General features: G+C 41.9%; 1 protein-coding gene across 3 annotated transcripts; it reads right to left on the reverse strand.

The window, feature by feature from the left end:
• Window positions 1-1869: 1869 nt before the first annotated feature.
• wdr31 (WD repeat domain 31) lies at window positions 1870-25796 on the reverse strand. 3 transcript variants are annotated; one of them, XM_005165032.6, is made up of 10 exons: window positions 25581-25790; window positions 24571-24695; window positions 24359-24485; window positions 23599-23673; window positions 18359-18503; window positions 14370-14470; window positions 11474-11541; window positions 9986-10127; window positions 5821-5983; window positions 1870-3200 (listed from the first exon to the last, which is right to left on the reverse strand). In XM_005165032.6, exons 2-10 carry the CDS (start codon window positions 24615-24617, stop codon window positions 3040-3042), a joined length of 1029 nt encoding a protein of 342 aa, XP_005165089.1. In that variant the 5' UTR covers window positions 24618-24695; window positions 25581-25790; the 3' UTR covers window positions 1870-3039.
• Window positions 25797-26354: the final 558 nt, after the last annotated feature.

Here is a 26354-nt window from a genome sequence, read left to right on the forward strand (position 1 = left end):
CGACAGCTAATGCCTAGTTCAGACTGCATGATTTTAGCCCCGATTTTGGCTCGCCAACAGGTTTTGAGAAATTGCAGACAAATGTCTGAAATCACAGGCAAATCGGTGCTCGTGCACGTGAGTGACAATCACACAGTATGAACGATCAGAGACGCGATCTGAGAGAATCGCTGATGAGTCGCCGATGCCTGTGAGATATTTGCCGTGCTAAATATCAGGAACTGTCTACCATTCAAATCTTGCCATGTGAAATGAGTTTTGACTTAAAATAACATCGGTGATCGCCTACAGCCAATAAGAGAGCAGCATTCACTTGTGTGTGTGTGTGTGTGTGTAACAGAGGCCAGCTAGTGTGTGCTGTGCAGGTAAACCTCACTCCTCTGACCTCTAAAGGTGCTCTGGCGACAGACTCTAGAGGCCATGGTCTTTAGCCTCCTTGTTAGAGCAACCGACTCCCATGCAGAAGGTCGCCGGTTCTATACCAGCTCGGAGCGGGTTGGGTGGCGTTAAATCGGTGGGGTTACATGTGTACCTGCAGGTCAGCGCTCATTCCCAATTTAATTGGACCCAAGAAATGGAGGAAAAACTAGTGGAAATTTGGCAGGAGCACCCGTGTCTGTTTGACATGTCATCAATATTACAATTGGGTAAAAATAGAAAGTGCCAAAATGAGAAAATGCTAAATCCCTTCAAACCCAGGTGAGCAAATATCTACATTTTCTACCCCATTAAATGCTTCTTTCTTGTTATGTAGTTAACAACAAATTATATACTACGTGATTTTGGCTGTGAGACGTAGTTTGGACGAAGTTGTTGCCGATTCTTCCTGTTGTAAAATGCAAAGTGAAACCCCGTCGCCGATCCATCTTGCAGTGTAAACAAAGCAGCGACAAAACCCTAGCCCAGAAAGTCATGTAGTGTGAAAACATCTGTGACACGACTACCTTATAAATCATGCAGTCTAAACTCTCCATAACTGAAACAAGCGCCTGCTTACGAAGGACGAAGGATGTACTTGTCACACACTACAGAGGGATTCGCTTACACAAATATGTCTGATAATCGAATAATCCATATCGTTTGAAAATATTTTTAAAAATGTGGCGAAATTACAGCCAGTTTCTTACCTGGCCTTTAGGAAAGACCTATATTTAGGACGCTATTATAACGTTTTAAGCACAAAAAGCTAAAGCGCAAGGCACAAAAGCATCAAGGCTGTGTCTGAATCTACTTTTGCTATTTTAAGGACAGACAATACGCTCTGCGCCCTGGCACATGGTCTAAAAGGGTTGTGCTTATTCTCTTAATAAGTTATGGGTGTGTTTTGAGTATAACGTGCATTAAACCAATTAGAGTCTCATCTTCCATTCCCTTTAAGAGTCAGTTGCCTCGCTCCATGGCGCGTTTGCTATTTACATGACGGACTTTGTAAGTGGAAAAACTAAACGCTTCACTAGCGAGAAAACAGTTGAACAGACCATCTGCAGCCCGAGGATAAAGAACGAGCCTCCCCCATTCGGCCTCTTTACTTTCTCTTTACTTTACTTTCACTCTTTACTCCTTTACTTTTGCGGATAAGGGAACGGTGGAAACTCACTCCACTGAAGACATCCATTATCCTACCTATTTAATTTTGTTTGTTATGCGCAAAGATTTGTTTCAAAACTAATTTCTAATTTCCAGAAAACAAATAAATGAACAGGCAGCACGGTGGCGCAGTGGGTAGCACTGTCGCCTCACAGCAAGAAGGTTGCTGGTTCGAGCCCCGGCTGTGTCAGTTGGCGTTTCTGTGTGGAATTTTCATGTTCTCCCGAGTTCTTCCAGGTGCTCCAGTTTCCCCCACAAGTCCAAAGACATGGTATGGGTGAATTGGGTAAGCTTAATTGTCCGTAATGTATGTGTGTGAATGAGTGTGTACGGATGTTTCCCAGTGATGGGTTGCGGCTGGAAGGGCATCCACTGCGTAAAAATTAATAAAAAATTAATTAACAAAGGGACTAAACCGAAAAGATAATGAATGAATGAATAAATTAATAATAATAACAAAGTGTGGTCAAGTTATATCCAAACACACGTCCTATTCTTATACCCCATATGATAATGCAGACGTCTCCAAACGTGACAGATGGACAAATCTAAACTTGTTTTTATTAAAAGTATATATAAATAGGCATATAATAAATAATACTGATAATAATAATAATAATAATAACCTTATACAAATGCAAATTGTTATGAATAAACTGAAAAAAGCCCCACAAGGTGAAGAAGGCATGGAGGCAGTGGTTTGTGCATTTATGTAGAAAATAATACATTTTTTTAAATATTTGAATCCTTTAATTTTATTCATATGTAAATATATGTGTGTGTTGCTGTACATCCTACAGTATGTATATTATGCAATGTGTAAGCTGTTGGAACCGTTTAGGCGCATGATTAACAAGCACTTTAAATGACAAAAACTCTGTGCTGGACTTTAGAGCAGCTTTAAGTTAGTGAATGGTGCAGTCTATTTTAGTTCCTCAAAACAACAACAAGCCAACAATGCGCCTTAATACACCTCCTTTTCAGACTGGCACTCCCATGAGTCCAAAAAATGGCGCAAATGGATTTGCTATTCAAACAACATGGTGCAAAACGTTAAAAAAAGAAACCTGCGCTCGTATGAAAATAGCAACAAATCATGCCATACACGCCCTGTACCTTATGCCGCTGGGTGTATTATAGGGCTCCTTGACTTTAAGTGGTGTACTCAAGTTGTGTTGTGACATATTTTGTTGTTTTTATCAGCTGTTTTACAGGACATTTACTGCAGAGCTTCAACTGGTAAAGCAAGTGATGTAACGTTGAACAAATAAAAGAAATTCATCTTACATCTTGGCCTGACTGGAGCAAATCTTCATTTCTGGATGAGCTTATCCCTTTAATTAGAACATACTTTTCTTTTCCCTGTAATTACCAAGAGTTCCATTCATTGAAGAAGTTGGTTTATTCTGCAAATGGAGGTCAGGAGGGGGTGTGATTTTTCCAGATTGGAGGTCAGAAGCGAGCCACTTCAGTGATACTGGGCACTGCGCTCTGGTCTAGATGCAGCTGATGAAGTCCTGTGTTAAAACTTGCACACAGCAAACTACTGGAGTCACACGGAGCTAGAGAAACCAGCGGCCCCGAACCATCCAGAGTTAAAGTGTACAAACAAGCTGAAGAGAGAACGGGGAGTAAACAAGAGTTGCGTTATTTACTGTGTTCGTAATGTGAGTAAATTTTATCTATCTATTTAATACAAATATAGAAGAAACAATAATTATTATTTATGTTATGTATTTGTGTTATTTGTGCTCTGTTTCTCTGTGTTTTTTTCCCTCTCTCTCTCTCTCTCTCGCTGTTCTCCCATATCTGCTTTCATGTATTATTAGGTTCCGTTCATTGGTCCACTCAGCTGTCAGTCATTCCCTCCGATTACGTCACTCTTACGTCACATACAATAAGCAAAGACCACTCATCATAAAAGCGCGCGTCAGACCACTCGCTAGTCCCTTGCTTTATTTTTCTCTTTCTCTGCTTTTGCCGCTTGTTTGTATTTATTGCGTGCGTTTAGAATAACCCTGTCTAACTGTGTGTTTTTGTTGTTGCCCGTTTCTGTGTGCACGTTATCCGTCCGTTATTCGTACATCGTTCTCAGTTTACGTTGTTTACTTGGACGAAGTGGACAGGTAAGAAGGTCACGTGACATAAATTGCAACACTTAGGACTACTCAAGTGTGCTGCAAGCCTGCGTTTGAGTGAAGGTCTCGGCCGTTAGATCGCCCCCTGGGGGCTGGCTGCAGTACAAGTCATAAAGCCCGCCTACTCCGTGTTAATGAAGGAGACTTGAGCCCAAATAAAAAAAATGTATTACACTTGCAATAAAATGTCCCGAAAGATGGTTCTGGTCGATTAAGGCACTGGTTATTGTGCTGAAATAGGTGCAGATCTTCATTTTTGTAAACAGTTTGTTTTTAGCAGTAATTTAATGCTGGGCGTGTCATCATGATTGACAGCTGTGATTGACAGTTTCTCAAAGCAGACCGTCTGAGCTTCGGCAGGAGATTGAAGTGTTATTATTCGATTTCTGTGTTATTTTACCATGACAAAATGAGTTCAGCAGTAAACTATAGTTTCTGACATACATGATCTGGTGGAACTCTGTTTATTCGCTAAGGTCAGGGCTTTTTTCGGGCTTTATTAGTTTGCTGATACACGCCTAGCCACCCAGATAGCAAAATACACTCGGGCCAGTTCCGGCTAGATTCTCGCCTGCCGGAGACTTACCCCTCAGAGCTCAGACTGACTACCTTTGCTGGACCTACTCCGGATGCCTGGACTCACAGCCTGATTCCAGCCCGAGTCAATCGAGCCAGACGCGGCGACTGAGCGAGCCGGCGCTGCCGCATGCGAGCCAGAATCAGCCGGCGACGCCGCGAGTAGGTTATGCGCTGCGGCCCGGAGCTGGCGCGATTGAATATATAAAACCCTCATATTTGTTTACTCCAGAAAAAAACAAACAAAAAGCGCTCTGGGGTAAGCTCAAATATATGGTCGGTGCTCTTTGGGTAAGGGATTCATCAAATCTGCAACAAGAATCAGTCCAAGGCACTCGAGTAAAGTGAAAATATTAAAAAGCCTTAGGGTTTTTAATAGGCTTTTTAATATTTTCACTTTACTCGAGTGCCTTGGACTGATTCTTGTTGCCTCATTATTGTTATTGTTATTACATCCATTTGTGTTGATATGACAGCAAACGCATGCTGAGAAGTTCGGGGGGTGTGGTTGATTTTACATAAAGCGTTTGGTTGGAAGCTCGACACCGCTCATTTTCGCGGCTCCTCCTCTGGCTCCATCAGACAATCCTTCTGCGCATGTCAAGGCTCCAATTTCAGCAGTCTTTTGCGACCGTTTGTGCCCGTCAAGCAGGCGTTTTGCCCTCAAGGCGTTCAATGGGAAAAGGGGCTGTCGCGTCGTCCATATTTTTTACAGTCATTGGGACTACTCTGCTGTTTAGTGCATTAGGTTAGGGGCGAGCGCCACTCCTTGTACTTTTTGGATAGATAGATAGATAGATAGATAGATAGATAGATAGATAGATAGATAGATAGATAGATAGATAGATAGATAGATAGATAGATAGATAGATAGATAGATAGATAGATAGATAGATAGATAGATAGATAGATAGATAGATAGATAGATAGATAGATAGAGTAGATAGTTAGGACTCGGAAGATCTTTGCATGTTAATTATACAGTTTTCACATAGTTAGCTAGACGCTTCTGGGAAGTTAGATTTAGTTTGGGTTTTGTTCTTTTCATTTCTTTAGCGTCTGCGTCCCTTCTGCCAGCTCTCTTGTTTTTTCCCGTCTTTATTTGTCTCAGTGTTGTATATATTGTAAATAGTATATTTTTGCCTTACTTACTTTTTCTTTATTTTTGATTAATTCGTTGTTGTTGTTCACTTTTGGGAATTGTAAATAAAAGCACACATTTTTGGCATTACTTTGGTTGTCTTTTGCACTCATTTACTGTTTATATAAATATATTTTAATTAATTCAATGTCAAACCCCACCATTCTCTAGACTAACATCAGGGGTTTGTAACATTTTAGCATTTTATATTCTTGATTTATTTTTATATTTCTATGTATTCTAGTGATGCAAAACTAAACTTCAGCATCATATGATCCTTTAAAAATCATTAAATATGCTGGCTTGGTGCTCAAAAAAGTCTGTGTGTGTTTATGTAGGTGTGTGTCTGTCTGTGTATCTGAATGTACGTGTGTTTACCTGCAGTGTTCTGGTCCCATATTTTCACTGAGCTGTCATAAGATGATGAGGCCACAAGGGCAGGACATCCAGGACGGGTAGGCACAAACACACAACATGCTGTGGTCTGCAAGTGTCCTCTGTATTCGGCCACCTTACAGCCAGGCTGCCGGAGGTCCCACAGCTAGACACACACGCAACCACACGCACACACAAAAGTGCATATATTAGAGATGTGCAAAAAACATCGATAATAAATAGTGGTTGTTTCAATATCGATTCTCAAACGCAGCGATTAGGGGTTTTATAAGTTTTTTTTTTTCTAAAAGTACATATCGTAATGTTTACGTTTAAAGTTTGTTTTTGGAACTAGGCTCATTTTACAACTCTCTCAAAGTTAAGGTAAACAGTTGAGTTTGACCATTTTTTTAATCCATTCAGCCAATCTCTGGTCTGGCGGGAGCACTTATAGCTTAGCATAGATCATTGAATCGAACTAGACCGATTGAATGGTTAATTAAATGGTGGAAAATGTCTCTGTTATTGTCATCATCTCTGTAATAGGGGTTTAAAACATTCAACAATAAATCCAACAACAACTAGTAACTGATTAAAATGCTCCCTATTAAGCATTTCCAATAAGCATTTTGCATCACTTTACATTAATAATCAATTCTAATTACCGTATATTATTCATTTGTTGTTAAGTGAGGAAAATAAGTATTGAACATGTCATGTTTTCTCCTAGGAATAATATTTCTAAAGGACCTGTTGACATGGAATTGCACCAGATTTTAGTAAAAACCCAAACAATACGAACATAAAAGTAAAACAAAACAAAAAAAATCACAATATAAATGAAACAACACAAGGAGGAGGTGCTGAACTACTGGAAAGTATTTAATACTTTTTTGTTGATGGCAGCTTAAAAAGAATGGAGAATAAAGTCGCATGAATTGCTTGATGGTACTGCGAGTCTCGTTTTTGCATTTTCTATTGATTCAGGTCTGGTGATTGGCTGGGCCATTCTACAGCTTCATTTTCTTTCTCTGAAAGCATTCGAGAGTTTCATTGGCTGTGTTTTGGATCCTTGTAATGCTGAAATGTTCACCCTGGATTCATCTTCATCATGCTGCTAATGTAGATATTGGACTGAAGCAGCGGATATTAATTTACAATGACGAAGAGCAGAGGGTTGCTGAAGAACAACTGAGACATTTCAGCTGCTGTCTGGGCTTTCACTGCCTTTCTACACCTCCCTTTTCTCATGTGTTCAATACTTTATCCCTATGTCATTTCAGTGTAACATAACTTCATTTTTAAACTAATTTGATTTGTTTTCTTTGCATATATGGATTTCTTTGGTTGTTACCAACATGCAGGGAAAATTTCAAGTCAATGGCACCTTTAGAAATATGTTTTCTGAGAAAAGTAGTGACTTGTTCAATCTTTATTTTACCCGCTGTATATGATATAGGAAAATGAATGAAAAATTCAATTCAATTCAGCTTTATTTGTATAGCGCTTTTACAATGTAGATTGTGTCAAAGCAGCTTCACATAAAAGATCATAGTAACTGGATCAGGGTAGTTCAGTTTTTAGTGTTTAAGTTCAGTTCAGTTTAGCTCAGTTCAGTGTGGTTTGAAGTCATTACTGAGAGTCCAAATACTGAAAAGCAAATCCATCTATGAGTAGCTTTTCAGATCCTGAACTATGCAAGCCAGTGGCGACAGCGGAGAGGGAAAAAAAACTTCACCGATAGGAGAGTGAAGAAAAAAAACCTTGAGAGGACCAGACTCAGTTCGGCATGACCATTTTAATTTCTCCGCTGGCCAAAAGTCTTGTGCAGAGCTGCAGTCTCAGCAGTGGAAAAATGCTTGAACTGTACATGCAATTCTGGAATACATTTATATAAAATTGGTGTCCCACTGTCTAGTGATGGGTTCTGTCTTAATGTACCCACATGCACCTAAACAAAAGTGTTTACTGATGATTATTCAGGATAGAGATGCGCGGATGGGCTATTATTTCATCCACAACCGCATCACAAAACTCATCATCCGTCCGCCATCCATCCGCACTAACATTTTTGACCAAATTTTAAAACCGCACCCGCCCGCCATCTGCTGACTGAGCTCTTTATTTGAATGGCTTATTCCTTTTTATTATTAAATGAATGTTTCTTTATTGATTATTAGAAAATAGAGAATGACTTTAATGACATGCAGTTAATTCAAACGTGCAAGTCAATGCAGCATTAATTGACGCTTTGAAGTGACGCTAAACAATACGAGGACGTGTCTTTTCACTTGATTCGATTCCTCGGTCGGTCCTTGAGTCTTTTCCTTGCGTCCTTCCCTCGCATCCTATAGGGGTGGAAAGACGAGGAAAGAAAGCAAGGAAAGGAAACGAGGATACACAAATAAGAAATGAGAAGCACCCCTATAAAGCTCTCAGAATATCAGCAGTGAACTCCGTCTCCAATTGGCGCACAGGGACAAAAATAAATAAATAGCCTAAATTAAACGCACTGTACTGTACAATTTTTTATACAATTATTGTAGCCTAATAGAAAACGCATTTTGACACATCATTTCAACATTCAGACGAGAGCGCCTGGCCTCAATGTGCCCTGCTGCACTGAAGGAGCGCTCGCTCGCAGCACTTTTTGCTGGAATGCATAGAATTCTCTTGGCAAGGAGTCGTGGGAATGACTGGCCTTGTTTCTCCTAAAAGGAAAGTAGATTTTCCTCTGCTGATCAGTCTACACGGAAGTTTGTAGAGGAAGACTTCTGTACTTCATCCAGAATTAGTGTATCCGATTCCTCCTCTCATTCTGTAAAGTCAGTCCTAGGCTTTTTCGTTGGTGCGCCAGCTATGTGTACAAAAAAAGTACAACCGCCCACCACCCGCCCGAATTTAATTAAAATTTTATTTTTCGTCACGTCATCCGGCCGATCCGCGGTTTATCTGCGGATTCCGCGGCTGTAACCGTCATCCGCGCATCTCTAATTCAGGAATATAAATACAATTTGTATTAAAGGGCACCTAGTTTTTTATTATAATGTGTTAAAAAGTGTCATTTTGTGGGCTTGTTCGCAGGTCGTTGTTTTAGAGGTGTGTTGATTCACATGAAAATTAGTTTCGATTTTCCGCCCACCTTAACAAGGGGGCAGAGCCAAGAGCTCCCCCGCTTTGTGTATGGCAACAGACAGAGAGAAGCAACATGAGTGAGAGGACCAGCATTCAGCCGTACATGTACGACCCGATCTCAGACAGACAAAGCAGAGACTACAAAATCATTTGTGTCTTTGTGTCTAGTTTAAAGTTCCGAGCTTGTACACCGAGACTAATTACCACGCACACTGAATTAACTTTGACTGAGGCTATAACTAAAGGGCATCACACACCGAATGCGCCACTAAGAGCCTTACATTACATTCACATGTAATTTAAAATGAAACTATTCAGATGGCGCTCTGTGGCGCGGCAGAAATATGAACCGTGTCCTGAGTCGTGGCTGGGCGCAGCGGACAGCCGCCGACTTGCGGCGCCGGTGTGTGTACCCTGATAAAAACCCATGTTTAGAATTTTAAAATGCATGGCGCTGCACGTTGCCAAGCGGCGCTTCTGGTGTGTGACCTGCTTAAGGCAAGTTCGTTATTTCCAATGGAGGGACATCCGCGAGTCAACACGCTCGCACTTTCCAGCTGCACCAAGTTGAGATGACAGGGAGCTTCTGTGACCGCGGCTCTTAAAACCGATCCAATTGGTCCACCGTTTTTGTGTTGTTAAATTGAAAAAAAAAGACTTTAAGGTGCCCTTTAAATCCTAATTTTCATTGAACCAAATTGAGTGCTTGTGAATTGAAATTAAACCAGGACATCTTAATCTACTCTAGTATAACAGTAATGTCCTGGAGGTATTTTAGACGCGCACACACACACACACACACATGTACAGCTAACTTTATTGGGACTTTTCATAGATATAATGATTTTTATACTGTGCACACTGTATAATCCATACCCCCACCCCTAACCCAACTCTCACAGGAAACAATCTGCATTTTTACATTTTCGAAATACTTCAATCTGTAGGATTTATGAGCTGTTTTTCTCATGGGGTCTGAATCTAACCCAAAGCGTAAGGAAAACATAGTACAAACGCATAAACACACACTCACCGTGGCCTCACAGCCCTGTCCGCCAAAACCGTTGCTGGAGGAAAGCAGGTGGTAACAGTTGGCGTTGACATCACAGTGGGTCTGAATGTACTGCTTTGCTGGAAAAGTGTTTGTGACCTGCCATGTGCGACTGTCCCACACCCTGAGGCCGACAAAACAAATCAAAACACACACACTGTCAAATCAAAATGTGTCTTTTGACAAAATGCATGGTTTCAAAGTAGCCTTAAAGAAAATCAAGAATAATTATATCTCCATGCCTTTAACTAATTGCATTTAACTTATTAGAGCTATATATAATTTAAAAAAAATCCTATTTTCCCAAGTGTATATAACTATAAAAAATATAAGAAAAATCTAAGAATATAAATATATAAGAAAATATGGTAACACTTTACAATAAGGTTCATTAGTTAATGCATTTACTAACATGAACTAATCATGAACAAAGCATTTACAGCATTTATTAATCATAATTGAACATTTACTAATGCATTATTAACATCCAAGTCCATGCTTGTTAACATTAGTTAATGCACCATGAGTTAACATGAACTAACAAGGAACTACTGTATTTTCATTAACTAACGTTAACTAACGTGAACAAATATAGTAGTAAATGTATGGTTTATTGTTTGTTCGTGTTAGTAAATGCATTAATTAACATTAACTAATGAACCTTATTGTAAAGTGTGACCGAAAATATCAGAATTCGGTAAATACTTTCTGTATTATCTTAGCTTGAACTGAGCTGATCTAACCCTGTTTATATGAATTGAACCTGCTCCTGACCAGGTTTGAGCTGCCAGAACTGTTGCTATGACAACAGCTCTTGGATCAGTTTTGAAGAACGAAACGATCCTGGATCATGTCAAATCGTCAATAATCAAATCCAGCTGAGTAATCCACGTATGAAGAACAGACACCAGGTCCATTGAATAGGTTTTCTATTTTAATCTAATAATAAATGCTGAAATTTAGATTTTGAGTTGTTTGTTCATGTTACCTTATGTGCTTGCTACAGGTGGAATGGCTTGGATGAATAACTTTCAGCCATTTGCAAGTATGCACTTGACCTGTCACAACTAGCACTTTCTGTTCAATCTATTTGTCATTTCACTGATTTGTTTCGCCACATATTCCCGTGTTAGGAAAACTGGGACTTGCAGAGCTCATAAAAAAGTTGCTCTTTTGTTGGCCTGATTGCTACTATTTTTCTTCCCATTTGTAAGCCACTTTGAATAAAAGCATCAGCTAAATAAACAAATGTAAATGTAAAATGTAAATGTAACTAATGTTAACAAATAGAACCTCATTGTGCAGTGTATCTAGTTTCATGTACACAGCCTCGTGATGATTTATTTGACATTTTGTGATGACGTAACAACAACACAGGCTTATTTGTCTAGTAAATATTTCTAGAGAACTGCATCTCTACAAACAATCAACACACACAAACACATCATGGCATTTCAGCGATCGTCTGACCTGATAGTTTTGTCTTCTGAGGTTTGGACAATAGACGTGCTTCCTGGTACCCAACACACATGGGTAACCTGAAACACAGGAGGAACAAAAAAAAAGTCAAGTTTAGTGACTTAAAAGATAATTAATATACAAGTAAGAAATGACATGACCTGTAGTTTTTAGATCATCATGATTGCTGTGGTATTTTGTTACTAAAATTAAATTAAATATTAATACTATTTAATAAAAATGTAATTAAATTATTGCAATATCTGATTTTTGCAATATCATGCAGCCCATTTGAGATTCCCAGTTATTTACCTGCCTAATTACCATTTTATCTGCTTGAATTTGTCACTTCAATGGGAAGTAGGAAACTTGATGCCATTTTATTTCATTCATTCATTCATTCATTTTCTTGTCAGCTTAGTCCCTTTATTAATCCGGGGTCGCCACCGCGGAATGAATCGCTAACTTATCCAGCAAGTTTTTACGCAGCGGATGCCCTTCCAGCCGCAACCCATCTCTGGGAAACATCCACAAACACATTCACACACACACACACTCATACACTACGGACAATTTAGCCTACCCAATTCACCTGTACCGCATGTCTTTGGACTGTGGGGGAAACCAGAGCACCCGGAGGAAACCCACGCGAAGGCAGGGAGAACATGCAAACTCCACACAGAAACGCCAACTGAGCCGAGGTTCGAACCAGCGACCCAGCGACCTTCTTGCCCCCACTACCTACTGCGCCACTGCATCGCCATTTTATTTCATATCTGTTTATATTGTTTTTGTTAAGGAGTTAGGTAAGTAACTTGTATTAAATTTTTTCATCTACTTAGTTATATTTATTATAAGGTGTGTTTTGTGGATAATTTTGCCCTTGTTGACCTTTAACACCAAGCAAACAAAATACAGTGCATACGGGAAGTATTTATAGCGCTTCACTTTTTCTACATTATTTATGTTACAGCCTTATTTCAAAATATTTCATTTATTTTCTCAAAATTCTACATACAATACCCCATAATGACAATGTGAATAAAATTTGTGTGTGCAAATTTGTTAAAAAATAACAAAACCTGAAAAATCACAAGTACATACAGTTGAAGTCCGAATTATTAGCCCCCCTGTTTATTTTTTTCCCCAATTTCTGTTTAACAGAGAGAATTTTTTTAACACAATTCTAAACATAATAGTTTTTAAAACTCATTTCTATTAACTGATTTATTTTATCTATGATGACAGTAAATAATATTTGACTAGATATTTTTCAAGACACTTGTATACAGCTTAAAGTGACATTTAATGGCTTAACTAGGTAATTAGATTAACTAGGCAGGTTAGGATAATTAGGCAAATTATTGTATAATGATGGTTTGTTCTGTAGACTATCGCAGTGTTTCTGAACTGGTGGGTCGCGGAAACATTTTCAGTGGGTCGCGGAGTGTGTGGTCAAAAAAACAGCAAAAGTTTAATTATAAACTTATTTTGACTTTTATTTTGAAATGCGTGCATGAAAACTCAACCGTTTGACATGTAAAAATGTAATTTAATTATAGCAACAAATATTTCATAGAGCAAGTACGACGCTGAATATGTTAAGTATGGATTTACATATATTGACGACAAAAAGGACTTAACCTCAGTGTGTCATAAGTAGTGAGGTGCTCTCACAAGATAGCATGAAACCTTCTAAATTAAAACAACATTTAGAAACCAGACAACATGTTTTATTAACAGTTTAGTTCATGGTAACTGAACCTTTCCTTACCCTGTCCACTATTTACAGTTTTTTACTTTGTAATATTTCTATAATTTGATACATTTTGTTAAATGACAGCAATAAAATATAGTTTTATTTAGTCTTGGGGATTTTCTTATGATTTATCTGTCACTACTTGTGTATTTTAACAAATAAATACAAATTAATTATAATTCCTAAAATTTAATTATAGTTCCTAAAAATTTGGGTCGCGGCTTGATGATCATGTAAAAATGTGGGTCCCATGGCCAAACCAGTTGAGAAACACTGGACTATCGGGAAAAAAATATATAGCTTAAAGGGGCTAATAATTTTGACCTTAAAATGATTTTTAAAAATTAAAAACTGCTTTTATTCTAGTCGAAATAAAACAAATATGACTTTCTGCAGAAGAAAAAATATTTTCAGACATACTGTGAAAATTTCCTTGCTCTGTTAAACATCATTTAGGAAACATTTAAAAAAGAAAAAGAAAATTCAAAGGGGGCTAATAATTCTGACTTCAACTGTATTTACAACCCTACTGAAAGATGTGTATGTAATTGTTCCTCCTACAGCTGCCATATTTGTGGTGTTTAGGGGGTGTCAGAAAGAAGAATGAAAAAGAAGTTAATAATCGATTGTGCTTATATTGAGCTACAAATTCTGGAGTTTTATGCTTCTTTTGAAACACTTCATTACATTTTAATAATGTCTGAAATTGTTTCAATTTAGTGCTTTGGATAGAGTCACCAACTGCAGTAGAAACAGCAGCGTTTAGATGCATTTTTAGCTTCATCTCTGCTATAACGTTACAGCGCCTCTGGCCACGGGCAGTTTGTATGCGCAATAAATGAACCTTTGTGATCTCATAGGGGGCGTAAGTATTTTTTGTAGTCCCCAAAATTGGTTCATTGTAGGCTTTGCTAAGCTAACTCTGTAAAAATCAAGGTCTCCCTTTGCATTGAACTTTGAAGAGATGTTGTTTACGTTCACACACATTTCACACCAACTAAAGTTTAATATATGATATCATAGTGAACCACCCCTTCAACAATGCTTGACAAAATGCTTCAACAAAATTTTGACCCTGTACACCTTCTTTTCTTAAAAATACAGTACATACAAATATTTGAAGATTATCAAAGTTATGTATTTTCTAACCAGGTTTCGTGAGATGGTGTTTCTCTGCAGACATTCTCCAGACTCAATGTCCCAGAGGCACATGGAGTTATCTCGAGAACCCGTGCACAGCTTTGATCCATCTACAAGACAATAAAAAACACATTACAGGATCACATTTGAGATTGTGCACCCATTGAGGTTCTGTTTTTTGATGAAAGTAAAATAATTAAAGCAAACAAACTACTGATGGCTAATTGATGAATAATTTAAACTCAAATCAAAGCCCAAACTGCTTCCTGTGAAAAAAAGTCACATTTAAATTTTCATTTTTCAAGTTTCATTTAATAAAAAAAAAATTAAATAACTTTTTTTCCCCCAAACTAAATAATTGAACATTTCATTGTCAAAAGTGGGAAATAACCAGCATCTATTGCAAGCTAAACTAAAGTTTTAACAGAACATTAGTGAACTAAATATTCTTTTTCTTTAATGATAGAAATAAGCTGTGCTGTCAGTTATAATGCAACCTCTTCATAATTTATTTTAGGGAATAAGCTGAAGGAAAGTGAAACCTTGATATGTTATAGCTCAGAAAAAAAAAGAAAAAGAACCTTTGCTATTAATAATCTGTCAGGTTTCTGAATATTACTTATATTTGTGTTCGCTCTAACTGATTTGCCGAAGTGAAAATGCAGATGATAAAAGAGCCATTGAATCACATTGTTGTGATGTACCAGTATATTACAATATATTGTTTTAATGAGCGCCACGATGGCTCAGTGGTTAGCACTGTCGCCTCACAGCAAGAAGGTCACTGGTTCGAGTCCCAGCTGGACCAGTTAGCATTTCTGTGTGGAGTTTGCATGTTCTCCCCATGTTCGGTGGGTTTCCTCCATGTGCTCCGGTTTCCCCAACAGTCTAAAGACATGCTCTAGAAGTGAATTGAATGAACTAATTTGGTTGAAGTGCAGGGCTGGAGTGGGACTCCTTTTTTAGCTCTGGAGTTTCAAGCCTTAGACCGGCCCACCTCAGTCGACAACTGACTATATTAAAATAACGCCATTTCCAATTCAGTTTCAGATGACACTAACACGTCTTTTTCAAGGACACAGCTGCGTTAGAACTTCAAATGTTTTTCCCAAATATGAGAACATTAATTCTTTATAGATATCCAGCCCTTTGTAACGGTCATCACACACACACACACCACACACACACACAAAAAGTACCCTTACATAAGTAACACAAACAGTATTTTATGTCTTAACACTGAAAATGAAAAAATTATATTATACTCTGGTGAGGTTCGAATTCAGATCGGCAGTGTCATAACGTAACATGCTAACCACTAGACCACGATGGCGCTGTTAAGCATTGCGCTGTTATTTGCTGCTATTGATGTCTACTTTTGTTTTACCCTACTCTTTTTCTCCCCTTTATAGATTTCTGATCAAGTTATGTCAGATTTATTAATGTAGTGAATCATCTGATTTTCATTGAGCAGGTGTAATATTCATTTATATTAATCAATATTCACTAGGGATGTAAAAATATTGTAAATACCGTTATACCGCAAAAGTATTTTTTTTTCAATATTACCGTAGTCGCATGACCCAATAAAACTGTATTTCTGAGAAAAGTTTGCTCAGGCGAATGAAGCGAACGGGAGGTAGCGGGAACTACAATTCCCATCAGCCTAGGCGTGGCCATCATCCTTTGCGGTCTGTTGTCGCTACAGATCCAGTAATGCGGAAATGGAGTGTGTTGCTAGTAGCGGGGAAGAAAAAGAGCTGGAAATGATCGAACATAAGGCGGGTTTAAATCGGATGTGTGGAAGCATTTCGGTTTCTCTCTAAAAAGATACGAAAAAGGAGAAGAGGCAACAGACAAAGAAAAAAACAGCATGCAGGCACTGCCAGACTGTGGTGAAATATAAGTCGGGGAATATGACTAAAAACAGTCATGGGGACTGCAGAACACAGCACTCTTGTTAGATTGATGCAGACATTGACTTGTACCGCAAAGAGACCTCTATCTCACTCATGGCCTCTCAAGTGGTGGAAAGACAATGCACAACGTTACCCACTGCTGTCAACCTTGGCTAAATCATATCTCTCTGTCCCAGAGACCTCAGTCCCAAATGAGAGGGGTTTTTATTTCTGTTGCAGGGGACATGCCCAGAGATCCCAGCTTTTACCAGATTATAGTTATATGATAATTTTCCTTGAAAAACCCATCTCTATCTAAGGGTGCTTTCACACCTACACTTTTGTTTCGGAACCTGTCTCGTTTGCCCAGTTAGCGCGGTTCGATTGGCATATGTGAACAGGGCAATCACGCTCTGTTCCGCGCCAAAGTAATCGCTCCGAGATCGCTTGAATGAGGTGGTCTCGGCTCGATTGAAACGAACCCTGGAGCGGTTCGATTGCAGTGAGAAAGCGATCCGATCCGAGCGCGGTTATATCACAGTGTTTTATGGATATGTATTAGGCATACGGCTATATGAAGAGAGAATTATGAGTAGGGCGGGAAGTTTCGCGAGTCTCCGGATGCCCACAAACGAGTGATGATCTCCCGGTAATCTCGCGTCTCCTTCCCGGTCCTCAAATAGGCATCGTCGCGCACCCTTCTCACTCCTCCCCACCGCGTCCCTCCTCAGACACGTCGCGCGCGCACCCTGTCAATCACCACCAAACCACCACCTCTCCTGACAGCTGAGCGGGACGCTGCAAAATAAACCCTGACACTCTGACCAATGTGAGGAGAGTTCACTTGCACGTGACTTGTTTTAGCTCTTTTGGTCCGATTAGAAACTTTGCAATGTGAAAGCGAACCGCTCCAAGAGCAAAGAGCAACAATGTAACAATTGTAATCTCTGTTTCAGAACAACTGAATCGATTCACAGGTGTGAAAGCACCCTAAGTTAGTGAGTGATTAAATGTTGAATGTGATGAGTTTTCAACAAAACTAAATTGAAACTTTATTTTTTTTTTATATGGTTTTATAGTTTTTTGTTATTAAAATTGAAAAATTGAAGTTCCTGTTTCAAAACTTACAGATAGATGGCTAATTTGTATGTCATTAATATGTTCTGTGCTAAGGTAAATAAACACTTTTGGCACTTTTTTGGAGTCTTTTCATTAGTTTTGTTTTTCCTGTAAATTATTTAATAAATACCGTACCGTACCATTCATACCGAGGTATTATCGTACCGTAAAATTCTGATACCGTTACATCCCTAATATTCACTAAGGTGCCGCTGTTTGGGGTGGAATGGGGTGCAGCCTGCAGGTTAATGATGATCATCATTAACCTGCAGGCTGCATTTTGCTCACGGGGCGGAATTGAAATAAAAAAAAGGGTGGAGCTGCGACAAAATAATGAATAAAAAGAGTGAGGCTATGGTCAAATAAACAAATAAATTAAAAAAGTGCAACTGCTGAGAGTGCAAGCAGCTAGGGACACCGGCCCTCGCGGCCAAAAAACGGAGCGGCCTACCGGGAATTCTCCTGGTTCCCCCGATTAGACAATCCGGCCCTGTCAAAGTGTATGAGTGTGTGTGAGTGAGTGTATTGGTGTTTTGCAGTACTGGGTTGCGGCTGGAAGAGCTTCCGCTGCGTAAAACATATGTCAGAATAGTTAGCGGTTCATTCCGCTGTGGTGACCCCTCATAAATAAGGGACTAAGCCGAAGGAAAATGAATGAATGAATATTGTTAAAAACATAATATACCAAATAAACCAGCAACAAAGAATATGATTTACCTGATGTGTGCATATATGAAATACTGTATAAGAGACCTGCGCTTTTGATTTTGGTCAGGTTTATGAACAATACACTCACTGCGGTGTCAAACTCAATGTGCTCAATTTTCCCACATTCAGTAATACATTTTTGAAGAGATATCTTAACAGGGTTTTTTAAAACTAAATAACCGGAAAGGGGAAATTATGTTGGTTATAGGTTACGAATATCGTTTTAATTTCGATTAATCGTCCAGCCCTAGTTTAGTTTGGGAGTTTGTTCACCTGGACTAACAGCTACTCCATTAACGACAAGCTCATGACCACTGAACTCCTGGATGGCTTCTGTATCTCGTCCCAAATCCCACATCAGCACCGTCTTATCTCGAGATGCGCTGAAGATCAGGGAACTCCCTTTAAAACAACACAACTGGAAGAAAACAGAGACATTTATTCTTGACATACAGTTGAAGTCAGAATTATTCGCCCCCCTGTTTATTTCCTTCCCCAATTTCTGTTTAATGGAGAGATTTTTTCAACACATTTCTAAACATAATAGTTTTAATAACTCATTTCTTATAATTGATTTGTTTTATCTCTGCCATGATGACAGTACATAATATTTGACCATATATTTTTCAAGATACTATAGTATTCAGCTTAAAGTGACTTTTAATTAGGTTAATTAGGCAATTTTCCCGCCTGTGCCTCTTCACCTCGTTCAATATCCTCCAAGTGTCAGGGTTCTGCCACTCTGATCTTGTAAATTCTTGTTTTGGTGGCAGATCTCTGACACTACTCGTGTCTGGTCCTGTTTCTGTCTCTGTGTGCGCGCGCGCCGTCGTGGGTGTACGCAGAGTGTGCGCGCTCCTGCTTGACGCGGCCGCGTGCGCGCTCTGCGTCCCTCAGACGCGTGCGCTCTTGTATTCGTGTTTGTGTTTTCGTCTGTCAGCAGCATGGTGTTTCATTCCCAGCGTCTCAGTCTTGTTGGTTTCGGTTTTGGTCGGCGCTGGGATGAAGCATGCATGCTGCATATCTGAGCGCATGGTGAGTTTTCATTCATCGTGTGCTCGTGTCTTGCGTCTTTTGTCAAAGCACGTGGCTCGGTGTTTACATTGTGGTCACGTGCTTTTGTCGTGTGCTTCAGTGTTGTGTTATGTGAGCGCATGGCTTGTATTGTCTCTCTGTGTCATGCGCTCTCCCGTCTATTGTCTAGTCCCACCCTCCTTGTTAACCCATTATTAGTTTGTCATGTTCACCTGTGTGTCAATTTACTTTTTGCTTTATAACCCCCTCATGTTTTCAGTCCTTTGCGAGTTCGTCATCATATGTTGTCGATGTTTACCTGTCTTGCTGTGTCCAGTCCTGCCTTGTCGTGCCTGCCCAGTCAAGTTTGTTTGTTTGTTTGTTTGTTTGTTTGATTTATTGTTTGTTGTAGAAGTGTTTTCCCCCTCGGGGTTGTTTATTTTGCCTTTTATTTTTTAATTAATAAATCCTACTTCACTCTGCGCTTGGGTCCTTGCTCCTTTTTCCCTTTACCGGAACGTGACAGTACGAACTCGCCAAAGATGAGGACCCAGCAGAGTGAAGACAGCCCCTTCTCCAGCCGCATACTGCAGCTCATCAGTCTGCAGTCGCTGCGGCAACGTGGCATAAAGGTGGAAAGTTTTGCGGCTAAATTTTGTGTGGCAGCAGAGGGGCTGGGGTTTAATGATCAAGCCCTGGTGAACCTCCTTAACTATGCCCTCGACAAGCCCCTCAATATCCAGCAGATGCTGAAATTGGGAGGGCTATCTTACCATCAGTTTGTGGAGCATTTGGTTCATCAGGCTGCTTATGGCGAACATCCCAATCCCAGCTCTCTGTTGCCCTCTGCTCTGCAGCTAAAGGAGAGAGTGATCCTTCAAGAGAAGAGGATCCCTTACACCAGCGCCACCTCCCAACACATGTCCAGCCCGCAAGGGCTGACCCGCACTCAAAAGCGGAGGTTAAAGAGGAAGACCTCTGCTGCAGTGTCGGCTCCAGCCCCAGAGCGCCCTCCAGTGTCGGCTCCAGCCCCAGAGCGCCCTCCAGTGTCGGCTCCAGCCCCAGAGCGCCCTCCAGTGTCGGCTCCAGCCCCAGAGCGCCCTCCAGTGTCGGCTCCAGCCCCAGAGCGCCCTCCAGTGTCGGCTCCAGCCCCAGAGCGCCCTCCAGTGTCGGCTCCAGCCCCAGAGCGCCCTCCAGTGTCAGCTCCAGCCCCAGAGCGCCCTCCAGTGTCGGCTCCAGCCCCAGAGCGCCCTCCAGTGTCGGCTCCAGCCCCAGAGCGCAGCTCAGTGCCGGTCCCAGTCCGGCTCCTTGCCCTGCCGACACCACCCAGACGTCTTGCCCTGCCGGCGTCAACCAGACGTCTAGCCCTGCCGGCACCAGCCCGGCTTCTTGCCCTGCTGGCATCAACCAGACGTCTTGCCCAGCTGGCCCCAGCCCGGCTCCTTGCCCTGCCGGCTTCAGCCCAGCTCCTTGCCCTGCCGGCACCACCCAGACGTCAAGCCCTGCCGGCCCCAGCCCGGCTCCTTGCCCTGCCGGCACCACCCAGACGTCTTGCCCAGCCGGCTCCAGCCCGGCACCTTGCCCTGCCGGCACCTACCAGACGTCTTTCCCAGCCGGCTCCAGCCCGGCACCTTGCCCTGCCGGCACCTACCAGACGTCTTTCCCTGCCGGCACCTACCAGACGTCTTTCCCTGCCGGCACCTACCAGACGTCTTTCCCTGCCGGCACCTACCAGACGTCTAGCCCTGCCGGCCCCAGCCCGGCTCCTTGCCCTGCCGGTCCCAACCAGACGTCTTGCCCTGCCGGCCCCAGCCCGGCTCTTTTCCCTGCCGGCCCCAACCAGACGTCTTGCCCTGCCGGCGCACCCCAGACGTCTTGCCCAGCCGGCTCCAGCCCGGCTCCTAGCCCCGCCGGCTCCCCTCGGGTCTTCAGCCCCGCCGGCTCCCCTCGGGTCTTCAGCCCCGCCGGCTCCCCTCGGGTCTTCAGCCCCGCCGGCTCCCCTCGGGTCTTCAGCCCCGCCGGCTCCCCTCGGGTCTTCAGCCCCGCCGGCTCCCCTCGGGTCTTCAGCCCCGCCGGCTCCCCTCTGGTCTTCAGCCCCGCCGGCTCCCCTCTGGTCTTCAGCCCCGCCGGCTTTAGTTAAGTCGCCTCTAGACCAGCCGGCTCCCCACAGGCCTTCATCCCAGCCAGCTCCCTACAGGCCTCCTGCCTTGCTATCCCAGGCCGATCCTCCTTGGGTTGTCCCTCCTGCTCCACCTTGGAGCATGCCTCTGCCACCCTGGACTGATCCTCCGGCTCCACCCTGGTTCCCTGCCGGGGTCCCTGACCCATTGCACCTGTCCTGGACTGTCCCTCCTGATCCTCCCTGGTTTTGCCCTCCCATCCCTCCCTTATTTGTCTTGTTGGGTCTGACTTGGCTCCCCTCCCTCCCCCCCTTCATGTTGTCTCGCCTGTTCACCTCCCTGTCTTGTGTTTGTTGATGTTGCCTGTTTTGTTGTCTTGTGGTGTTTCTTGTCTGTCTTGTACCTTGTTGGATGTTCCCTTTAGGGACGCCAGGTGGCGTCCCTTTTGGGGGGGGGTAGTGTCAGGGTTCTGCCACTCTGATCTTGTAAATTCTTGTTTTGGTGGCAGATCTCTGACACTACTCGTGTCTGGTCCTGTTTCTGTCTCTGTGTGCGCGCGCGCCGTCGTGGGTGTACGCAGAGTGTGCGCGCTCCTGCTTGACGCGGCCGCGTGCGCGCTCTGCGTCCCTCAGACGCGTGCGCTCTTGTATTCGTGTTTGTGTTTTCGTCTGTCAGCAGCATGGTGTTTCATTCCCAGCGTCTCAGTCTTGTTGGTTTCGGTTTTGGTCGGCGCTGGGATGAAGCATGCATGCTGCATATCTGAGCGCATGGTGAGTTTTCATTCATCGTGTGCTCGTGTCTTGCGTCTTTTGTCAAAGCACGTGGCTCGGTGTTTACATTGTGGTCACGTGCTTTTGTCGTGTGCTTCAGTGTTGTGTTATGTGAGCGCATGGCTTGTATTGTCTCTCTGTGTCATGCGCTCTCCCGTCTATTGTCTAGTCCCACCCTCCTTGTTAACCCATTATTAGTTTGTCATGTTCACCTGTGTGTCAATTTACTTTTTGCTTTATAACCCCCTCATGTTTTCAGTCCTTTGCGAGTTCGTCATCATATGTTGTCGATGTTTACCTGTCTTGCTGTGTCCAGTCCTGCCTTGTCGTGCCTGCCCAGTCAAGTTTGTTTGTTTGTTTGTTTGTTTGATTTATTGTTTGTTGTAGAAGTGTTTTCCCCCTCGGGGTTGTTTATTTTGCCTATTATTTTATTTTTTAATTAATAAATCCTACTTCACTCTGCGCTTGGGTCCTTGCTCCTTTTTCCCTTTACCGGAACGTGACACCAAGTGCATATATTCAAGGCCGCTGCACATCTCCATAGAAGAGGCCGATGTAGATGGTTCATCTCTACTGTTACTTGACTTCTTTAAAGTGCACGTTTTTAACCAGGTGTCCATTTTAATAAATATAGAAAGCGAAAAAAAAAATTACAAATGTACTATAATTTAGCGCCTAATGGGAAAGGGCGGGGCTATTGTGGTGCAGACGTTACACCGTGAGATGAGTGAGTATGCATAGGTTGTACATTATACTTTGTAAAGTGATTTTTATCTCTCTATCTCTCAAAGAGTTTCTTTTCATTCAAAAATATGACATGTGAAATTTATCCAAGATAAATGCAAGGCATAGTATAAAAGATAAAAATTTCCGCCATTGCAAACAGTCTCTCGGGCACCCTTGCTGGTCAGACTGCGCACCTCTAGAGGTGCACGCACCCCAGTTTGGGAACCGCTGACTTAGAGCAACGTTGTAGCACTTTTTTGCCCAAGACAAATTTCCTCTCAGGGACAAATAAAGTTTATCCTATCCTATCCTTTAGACCAGGGGTGGGCAAATTCGGTCCTGGAGGGCCAGTGTCCTGCACAGTTTAGCTCCAACTCTAATCAAACACACCTGCTTGTAGATTTCTAGTGATCTTGAAGACACTGATCAGCTTGTTCAGGTGTGTTTGATTAGTGTTGGAGCTAAACTGTGCAGGTCACCGGCCCTCCAGGACCGAGTTTGCCCATCCCTGCTTTAGACAGTTGAAAAAATATTGCTTAAGTGGGGCTAATAATATTTAATGTTTTTTCAAAAATGAAAAGCTGGTTTTAATCTAGCCAAAATAAAACAAATAAGACTTTCTGCAGAAGAAAAAATATTATAGTAAATACTTTGAAAAACTCCTTCCTCTGTTAAACACCATTTGGGAAATAATTGACATTTTTGTAAAAAGAAATCATAGAAGGGATAACGATTTTCACTTCAAAACATGTATATTAATTGTATCTCTACGTATATGGAATGATTAAGCTGTGTATCTCTATTGTTGTTTTTTGTAAACAAAACAAGCCAAATCAGGTTGCTTGTTAAATCAAATTAAAGGAATTAACTGTAGTTTTACTACCTTTGTAATCTCTCTGTTGTGGCCCTGGAAAGATTTACAAAGTCTCCCAGCTCTCCAGTCATAGACGACAACAGCCTGATCGAAAGAAACAACAGCAATGTCACAAATCAAACACAGTTCTTGCTTGATGACAACAGGGTTCGTTTTCTGAAAATATAAATATATTCATATACTGTATAAACTATCAGCGGCGGAGCAGTGGTGCAGTGGGTAGCACTGTCGCCTCACAGCAAGAAGGTCACTGGTTTGAGCCTCGGCTAGGTAAGTTGGCATTTCTGTGCGGAGTTTGCATGTTCTCCCCGTGTTGGTGTGGGTTTCCTCCGGGTAGGCTAAAATTGTCCATAGTGTTTGTGTGTTAATGAGTGTTTCCCAGTGCTGGGTTGCAGCTGAAAGGGCATCCGCTGTGTAAAACATGTGTTGGATAAGTTGGCGGTTCATACTGCTGTGGTGACCCCTGATTAAAAAAGGGACTAAGCCGAAAATAAAGGGAATGAATGAATGAATAAATCAACGAATAACCTATCAGCTTTGGAACTGGTTTGAATTTGGTTTGTGCAATTTCAGATTTTAATTAAAGAGTATAAGGCCAAACATTTGTTTCTTAATGACATGCACAGATGAATTGTTTACCACAAAACTAACAATGTGAGCTAACAAAGTCTATACGGTTAGTTTTGATTTCCTGTGTACTGCAGGGTCGATTATTTGTAGATTTCTGATTTTCCAAACCTTTCTCCTCTTTAATGCACCTCCAGCTCACCTGGTCATGACCTCCTGACACGCAGAGGTCAGAGGTCAGGCTGACGACACAGTTGATGGCATCTGTGTGAGCAGGTTCGTACTGCACTACCTGGTGCACAGGTGCAGGCTCTGCCCCTTCTTTGGCCCTGCCAATAACAACAACGCAACCTCCATAACCAAATAAATTCATCACAACGTGCCATCAAATCATCAGTGCTCATCATTACTCACTTATAAAGGTCTGAGCGTCGCCGGAACTTGCTCTGTAGCTTCCCCATGCTTAAATGGGCATCCAATCACCCCAAATATCAGCAGGTTTCACTCATCTCTCCACAGCGCAAGCCATTTTTTGCTATCTGTGAGAAATACGCAAGCCGATAATGAAGACATCATCATAGTCTCTGGAAGCCTCACAAGGGAACTATTAGCCGCCAAGAACAGATGCTGATGTTGTCTGTAGTATAAGCTGGTAATCAGTTATGTATTGGGTTTAGTTATGCATGTCCACAGCTTGTTTCTGAGAACTAGAGGAAGACAGGGAGGGCGACCTGAATCCTATTAAGTGCATTAGTGCCTCATCGCATTAGGTAACAAGTAGGATGCAATATGGCAATATTTGAACAAACCCATATCGCTAGTAATCATTTATATTCTGCAGAGAACCCTCAGACGATTTTACGTATAGATTTAGTACACACACACAATCACACACAGATAGTGAGAGAGAGAAAAAGAGAGACAGACGCAGACAGACACACACACACACACATGTTGGTATTGGTGGTGTACGAGGACTCTTGATAGGTGTAATGTATTTTATACAGTAAATAACGTTTATTATATGGCCTTACCATATCCCTAACCTCAACCCTAATAAACCCCAAAACCGTGACAAGTACTAAATATGAAAATACTTCAGTAAATATGATTTTTTTTAGCATTTTAAACTACGAGGACACATTGCATATCTTCATAAACCACCTTAATAACCACCTTACAACTAGGTCATACCCATGTCATTACACAATTTTCGGTCCTTGTAAGTAAACCACCAAAACCAGTACACACACGCGCGCGCGCACGCACACACATAAGGTGCACTGAATAAAAACGCAAAGGTCTTTTTTAAAGCGGAAATGCGAGAACTGGATGACACACACACACACACATACCGCAATTAAACTACATGAGAAACACGCATTGTAATGCACTGAAGTTCGCGACACCAAAACAAAACTCACCGTCCCAAACCTTAAGACGCTTAGCCGGGTATCACAAACAGTGAGTCCGCGTTATTGTGAACGGCTCGCATGGGAGTGTGGGGTGTCTAAACTGCGAGAAAGTTGGTGAACTGAGAGTTTATGGCGCATAGTGATCCGTTTCGGTTCTAAATCTTCCGCGGATCTTGGCATTCAGTTTCTCTCTCCATCCATAGCGTGAACGACGCTTTCGCTGTTACTAGGCGCAGGGAGGTCACGTGAGCATGTGGAGGGCGGGGCTTCACCCGTCACATGACTCGTTTAAATAGTTTAACAGGACCAGCGGAGGCCAAACAAGAGCAAAGCTGCGTCCCAAATGGCACACTATACACTATGCACTCATGCACTATGTACTTATGCACTTACACACTCAACAGGATAGTATATGTATGTAGTGCTGTCCCAAATGGCACACTAATGTTTTTTTACTAAGCGGAAATTCAAACCGTTTCCCTGATGACGTTTGACGGTCGCCAAATCAGTGAAATAAACGACTGAATTATCAAGTAATACCTGCCGTGAGTGTTGCCGCATTTACCATCCGGAGGCGCTATAATCACTCTCGTAGGAGAATTTTGCTTTCACTATCCAAAATAAATAAAGTTATTCAACATGTGCGTCCGATAGCTCCGCCCCTTCCGCTACGTAAGCAAACCTGCGGTCGTTGAGTGCGTGAAGTGTCCATCATTACACACTTCATTTTAGCGGCTGAATGAGTGCATCATCCGGGTAATTAAAGTGCACTTATTATTTTGA

Source organism: Danio rerio, chromosome 5 (assembly GCF_049306965.1).
Source record: "Danio rerio strain Tuebingen ecotype United States chromosome 5, GRCz12tu, whole genome shotgun sequence".
NCBI lineage: Eukaryota > Metazoa > Chordata > Actinopteri > Cypriniformes > Danionidae > Danio > Danio rerio.